Genomic DNA, 7,192 nt, shown 5'->3' with positions numbered 1-7,192 from the left:
TTCGCAGAAAACATGACACTTGGCTTATAGAGACTTCTTTTCGATAAATTAGCTGATAACTTAATTATTCGACAGCTTTTTGTTGTCGCCCTATGCGTATCAGTTGTGTAAATGTGAGACATGGCAGGCTCGGGGCACCATCTTGCCGTTTGGAGTATCCAGCTTGTATGCCCCTTTGACAAGGTCTTCTATGATCACGTACGGACCTTCCCAACTGGGTGCAAGTTTCCCCTGTGTGTTAGCTTTTCTTGCGATGTTATCTCTGAACACATAGTCTCCTACTTGGAAATGCGTGGTTTTGACTCTTTCATTGTAATAGCGCTCCAACTGTTTTTTGTATTAAGCCTCACATATGGATGCTATGTCACGCATTTCCTCGAGCAGATCAAGATCACATCTCCTTTCTTTGTCATTGTTAGACTTGTGGACATTCAACACATGGCTTGTTGGCATTCCTATTTCTGCTGGAATTACAGCTTCGGTGTCGTATGTGAGACTGAATGGTGTTTCACCATTACTCATTTTATTTTATGTTCGGTGTACCTAAAGTACATTTAATAGTTCCTCAACCCAGCCTTTACTCCTCCTACATAGCCTGATTTTTATGCCCAATGTTGCCATTTATTTTTTCCACTTGACCATTGGCTTGTGGGTGCGTAACAAAGGTGAAAATTGGCTGGATTTGCAACTCTTTATATCAATTTTTGAGTTTTTGGTCGACAAACCGTGTGCCATTATCACTGACCAGGTACATTGGCAGACCAAACTGACAGATTTGAATTCCGAGACAAATTTCATAACATATAGGGCAAAGATAGTCGCGAGCAGTTTAGCTTCCACCTACTTCGTGATATAGTCGACTGCCATAATTAGATACTTGAGTCCTCCCACCCCCTCTGGGAAAGGTCCGACTATATCCTGTGCCCATTTCTAAAAAGGCCAAGCAAAAGTAACCGGGATGAACCCATTCTTTAGGCGTAAGGTTAGATTAGTATTTCTTTTACATGAGTCACACTTTCGAATTCCCTCTGTCGTCGTTAAGTGCATCCTGGTCAGTAATATCCCGTATTCATGATTTTGGCGACTAACATGCCTGGTCCTAGACGCATTCCGCATATCCCCTCATGAACTTCTTTAACAACATACAATGCCTCTTGAGGACTAAGGCACCTTAGTAACGGACCCATGAAAGATTTCTTGAACAAAATCCCGTCGTGCAATTCATATTCTAGTGCCTTGCATTGTAGCTTTCTAGCTTTGTCTTTTTCTTTAGGCAATAGGCAATGTCATTTGCCAGTTGACAGAAGCTTTGTCTTTTTCTTTAGGTAATGTCATTTGCCAATGACAAGGGGGTCATCCAAGAGACGTTTCTACAATCATGGACCATAAGAACTTCCTTTCGAGATATAGATGGCGCGTTGAGTATTTCTACTCGTACTTCTTTGGCCAAATGCGCAAAACATGTTAAAGCAAGTTTACTGAGCGCATCATCTGGCTTGTTACTACTTTTAATGTGATATACTTCGTAGGATTTGAACTTGCTCATAATTTCTTTCATGTACTGTAGCTACATGAGCTACTAGTCTTTTCACCCCCATTTTTACCACGAGGCACAGAACCGCCAGCAAGGCTTCGTACTCCAAAATCTACATAAAATCTGAAAAAAAATCTACAAAAATTTGGCTAAAAGTTTGCAAAAAATCTGCAAAAACAATTCTGATTATATTATTAATTTACAAATGCAACGCAATACACGTTATCAGTTTTTCAAAATGTAACTTCTGAAAGGCTGGAACTTGTACGGGTTAAAGTCCCCACAATGTGACTTCTGAAAGGCTGGAACATGTACGTGTTAAAGTCCTCTAAAAAAATCACTGTATGTGTAGAGCAATGCTAACTAGCTAGGACATACTCGAAAGAAATCATATCCATTGAATTATTATACAACATAAGGGGTCAAGCACAACCTTTAAAAAAGTTACCCATGACAAAATATATGAAAATTAAAATCCATAGGTAAATACATATTAATTATTTGTTGGTTTATACTTTTTTTCAAACTGCGTTATACTTTTTTTCAAAACACATTAGTTTTTTTTTTTGAACGGTGACTTTCTTTTTTTGTGATTCAATGTCACACTGCCTAAACGGCAGCCCTAGCAAAGATCTGTCCAGACTACGTTGTTTTAACCGGGCTCACGATGTGTTGCTTAGACTTGGTTACGGTGTTCTCCTTAGTAGTTACTTCTACTTCTATTATTTACACCAGAATAATTATTATAAATTACATTAAATGCTTGGTTTAAACTAGAACCTTTATTTCAAGGGTGCTACTTTCTACACCCCCCCTATTTACTTTTTTCACCCCCCTCCTCTCACATACTTACAGGTGGGGCCTGCGTGGGACCGACAGTTTTCCTCTCACAAGGGGGGTGTAATCAGGAAGGAGGGGGGGTGTGTATAGAATGGGCCTATTTCAATTACACCAGAATAGTTATTATAAATTACATTAAATGCTTGGTTTTAAACTAGAACCTTTATTTTAAAAAGCATGTCTTTTACCAAATAGACTAGCCAGTTACCTTTAGTAATCTTTCGATTTAGCGTACATATCTCTACAACATATCTCTATATAACTGGGTCTCTGGTGACAACTTAGAGCACCAACAACAAGCAAAAACAATGGCTTCTCTTAGCTTGTCCACTGTTCCCACCACCATAACTTCACTGTCCTCTCGGTCAGCCTTATTTTCCAAAACCTCCACCCATCGTTTCAAAGTCTCATGCAACGGTTCTTCAGATGAGCGTCTCACAAACTCTGAAAACAACCCTATTAAGCCCATACTTCCCATGCAGAATAATAATGTAGACCGGAGAAACATGCTCCTGGGCCTAGGCGGTCTATACGGCGCGGCCAACTTCACCAGCATCGGGTCGGCCTTAGCATACCCCATCACTGCTCCAGACAATATTTCAGACTGCGTTGCTGCAACTGTTGGCGTAACTGACCCCGAAAACGCGGTAAGAGGCGTAGCTTGTTGCCCTCCATCCTCACAGACTACCCCAGCTCCTTACTCCTTGCCAGATTCCACCCAACTTCGTGTTAGACCTGCCGCACACCGACTCACTTCCGACTACATCGACAAGTATCGAGCAGCAATTGCGGCCATGAAGGCTCTCCCCGATGACGATCCACGCAGTTGGAAACAACAAGGTAAGATCCACTGCGCTTATTGCAACGGAGCTTATAGTCAAGAAATGAATGACCATAAGGAGTTAAAACTCCAGGTTCACAACTCCTCACTCTTCTATCCTTTCCACCGTTGGTACCTCTATTTTTACGAGCGGATCTTGGGTAGCTTAATCAACGATCCGACTTTCGCTTTACCGTACTGGAATTGGGACAGTCCCATGGGAATGTTGCTTCCTGCCATGTTAGAGACCCCGGTCACTGACCCGAGCGGCAAGACCGAAAGATCCGATCCCAAATTCAACTCTTTATTTGACCCTTACCGGAATGTCGCACACTTACCTCCTTCTATCCTTGATCTCAATTATAGAGGCACCGAAAGTGGCGCTTATTGTGTAGACCAGATAAGCTCTAATCTGTCGACAATGTACACTCAAATGGTCTCCAGCGCCACAACTAGGGATGCCTTCTTTGGTACTAATCCTGACCCGGTGACCGCAAGTACGGCTGGCACTATAGAGCGTGGTGCTCACACAGCGGTTCACATATGGGTGGGTAACCCTAGGATGACCAATAATGAGGACTTGGGTAACTTTTACTCGGCAGGGTATGACCCAGCATTTTACCTCCATCATGCTAATGTCGACCGCATGTGGAAAGTCTGGAAGGATTTGAGCCCTTCTACAAACAAAGATCCAGATAACGACGACTGGAATAATGCATCATATGTGTTTTACGATGAGAACAAAAATCTTGTACGTGTTTACAACAAAGACTGTGTAGACATCAACAAGATGGGATATGATTATGAAGATTCAAGAATCCCGTGGATCAAGAGTCGCCCGGTTGCTCGAGTTAAGGCGTCGAAAGTTGCGGCAAAGTCGGTTGGAGTTGTGAAGAAAGTGGAGGAGATTAAGTTTCCTGTGAAGTTAGACAAGATAGTGAAGGTTCTAGTGAAGAGGCCAGCTACAAATAGGAGTGAGAGTGACAAGAAGAAAGCTACTGAAATGCTGTTTTTGAACGGAATCAACTACAACAGTGAGCAATTTTTCAAGTTTGATGTGTTGGTGGATGACGTAGACGATGGGATTGAGACCACCGCGTCTTCAAGCGAGTTTGCGGGTACTTTCGCTCAGGTGCCACATGGCCTCCGAGGAGAGAAGATGGTCATGAGGAGTGGAGCGGCGTTTGGGATCACCGAGCTTTTGGAGGACATTGAAGCTGAAGGTGATGAGTATGTTTTGGTTACTTTGGTACCGAGGGCAGGGACAGATGATGCCACCATTTCAGAGATCAAGATTCAGCTGGTTCCCATCGCTTAAAATTCTTATTTATAACTGCATTTTCAATCTTCAATTTGTGTGCATGCATGTTACGTATGTTTGTTTGGATCCGGTGTGTGCAGGTCTCAAGAACTTTTAGAGGAGTTCTTGCAACCTAATAAAAATTTCGTTTCTAGTTTGTAGTGGTTTTATAACCACTAACCATGCTTGAATGTCACCCTTGATTTTGGATTTCCATTAATAAACTTTTTGAAGTTGTATTTATCTTTTATTTCATGTACTACAGACTCCAATCTTTTCTTCATTTTTCTTGTAATGTAGCAATCCAGATTTAAATAAACCATAAAGGTGTATCAACATCGATCATATCCACATGTCCGAACTTAATGAGTCATCTCATTTAAGGCAGATTACCGAATGAGTCATCTCAATCTTCAATCTGATAACTTTTTCTCAAAATATTTTCATGTTTTCTCATTCAATCAAACAAACCCCGAATTTCGATAAATAGTAGTTAATTAATTAGTTCACTAAACACTGACCACAAATTCAATGTTGATACGAACTTACTTACCTGTAGTGTATTGGTATTTAAGCAAAAAAACTTTCTTTTATTAGCCTATGACAACTACATTAGTAATCAAATGTGTAACCACATTTGTACAAGCATATTTTATAGGATTAAGTATAAATATTATCATGTCTTGATTCCGGTTTTAAACGAATAGTAACTTAGAGGTTTTAGTGGTGTTTGGGCTAGTTAGGGGTATTTGGGCCGGACCGTATGCTTATGGTGGGCCTAGGTTATCTCAAAATCCATGTAGTATATAAACAAGATGATGGGTTCATTCATAGCCTAGTACCGGGCGATTTTGTTGTCAATTAATAGAAGGCTGGATCTATCCACACCACTCTGACACTATTTGGACATTTTTGGTGCCTTAGACGCCTCATATAGAGCTATACGAGGCGTCTAGACACTGAATTCAAGGGGGTCTACAGGAGATGTCAGACACAAAGTTTAAGAAAACCTAAACGCCTCGTACAGGCCTATACGAGGCGGGCATTGAGTGTTTTTTTGGTTGAAAGAAGGGGTGTTTGGGTGTGGTTATTTTGATAGTTTTTGAAGGTGTTTTTTTAGCGAATTTTTTTTTTGTTTTAAAAAAAAGTTTTGTTTTTTACACTATAAAAAATTTAACCGTTTTAAAAATCTGCTCTTTCAATAGATTCTATCGATTAAATATTATAAACCTTTTAACATTTTACTTTTTTAAAAAATTATTGTTTCGATTAAGATTATAATGTTTCCGTATTATATTCAAAACATATATTGTTTCCGTATTATATCAATTTAAGACAACAATCATTAAGTAACCGAATAACTGAAAACAAAGTAAATATGACATATATAAGATAACTTTTGTACATCCATAACAAAAATATATAAGATAAGTTTGTACATCCTTAACAAAAATAAAAACTACAACTGGTCTATGCATCAGGATACGAATCTGGATCGGGCTGCTGCTGATGTGGTGCTCGAGGTGGTGGGAGCGGTATCGCGGGTAACCCCTCTCTCTCTCGTCTATCTTGCGCCTCCCGAACCAACCAACCTATCAAATCGTTGAGCCTGTCAAGCTCGGCTCGTATCTTCGGATGTACTGCAGCTCTTGGGGCATGACCTGGAATAACGTGACATGGAAACTGAGGCGTCCCGGGAGGTGGTGGTGGCTGTGGCATCGCCGGACCGTCTAAATTCACCGGAGGGTCCGGCACGGGCATTGCAGTAGGATCTGCCGGAGGATAGACTAGTTCGAACTGCTCTGGTAGGGGCTCCTCTCTCCATATGCCCGCTTCGCGGTTTTTAAACCGCGGGCCAACGATGAACCTTTTGATCAGTCCCATCCCCCACAGCGACGGAAAACCTATCCGCGTCGGCATGACGGGCGGCATCCGTAAATGTGGGTCCTGCTCCGGTACGAGGCCCAATGAACGGGCAATGACGGTCACGTACGCGCCGCCATACAAAAATCCGCGCTCCTGCCGGTGATGGGCGGAGGCGTAGTACTGGGCTAGACCGTGTGCTAGTGCGCACGGCCTCCTGTACAACAAACAATAAAAGAAAAAAAGATCTGTGCTCGTACACCACTCACGGCTGTAGCCTCGCCCTGCAATATAGAAGTAGCGAGCATATGGAGCATATACCTGCAGATAATATTAGCGAAATACAGAAATAGAAATTAATAAACAATACACAAAATCACAATAATTGCTATAATAAACGTACGTACATGTACAATGGGTCACCAATAAATGAAACCCTCCCCTTCGACTTGTCGTGCTCCCAAGTATTTGCCCCCGCAATCACCTGCCAAAACCCTAAAAGAGTGGGTCTATAAACCAGCACTAGCCCCCCTGTGTAAACGTCAGTCTCAATCTCCTCCTGCCTGTATAAACCGCAATGAACCGCAAACTGTGCTAGCGTCATCGAATGCAAATGCCAGCAAGCCTGAAAGAAACCTCAGGCGGAGGGGGAGGAGCATCTGGCTGTGTAGGCGGCTGTGCGGCCCTAGGAGGGTGAAATGTGAATGACGAAAGGAACTCGACCAGCAGCTCCCTGTAGCTCGGCGTGTGCGCCAACTCAAAAAGACAATGCCACGGCGAATCGACAGGTATAAACCGACGCACTCTAGCCGTCTCACTAATCTCATCTATCGCA

At 42.1% G+C, this 7,192-nt stretch overlaps 1 protein-coding gene across 1 annotated transcript; it reads left to right on the top strand.

Annotated features, from left to right (window-relative positions):
- The first annotated feature begins 2,643 nt into the window (after positions 1–2,643).
- LOC110890449 (polyphenol oxidase I, chloroplastic) lies at positions 2,644–4,744 on the top strand. The gene has a single exon (XM_022138058.2). It carries the CDS (start codon positions 2,683–2,685, stop codon positions 4,510–4,512), a length of 1,830 nt encoding a protein of 609 aa, XP_021993750.1. The 5' UTR covers positions 2,644–2,682; the 3' UTR covers positions 4,513–4,744.
- The last annotated feature ends 2,448 nt before the right edge of the window (positions 4,745–7,192 follow it).

The sequence above is a fragment of the Helianthus annuus genome, chromosome 3 (genome assembly GCF_002127325.2).
Source record: "Helianthus annuus cultivar XRQ/B chromosome 3, HanXRQr2.0-SUNRISE, whole genome shotgun sequence".
NCBI lineage: Eukaryota > Viridiplantae > Streptophyta > Magnoliopsida > Asterales > Asteraceae > Helianthus > Helianthus annuus.
The sequence above is the reverse complement of the archived record's forward strand: the minus strand, read 5'-3'. Positions and strand labels throughout refer to the sequence as shown.

What these genes read in the sequence shown, in the direction of transcription:
- LOC110890449 (XM_022138058.2), top strand. Translation starts at nt 2,683, where the DNA reads ATGGCTTCTCTTAGCTTGTCCACTGTTCCCACCACCATAACTTCACTG.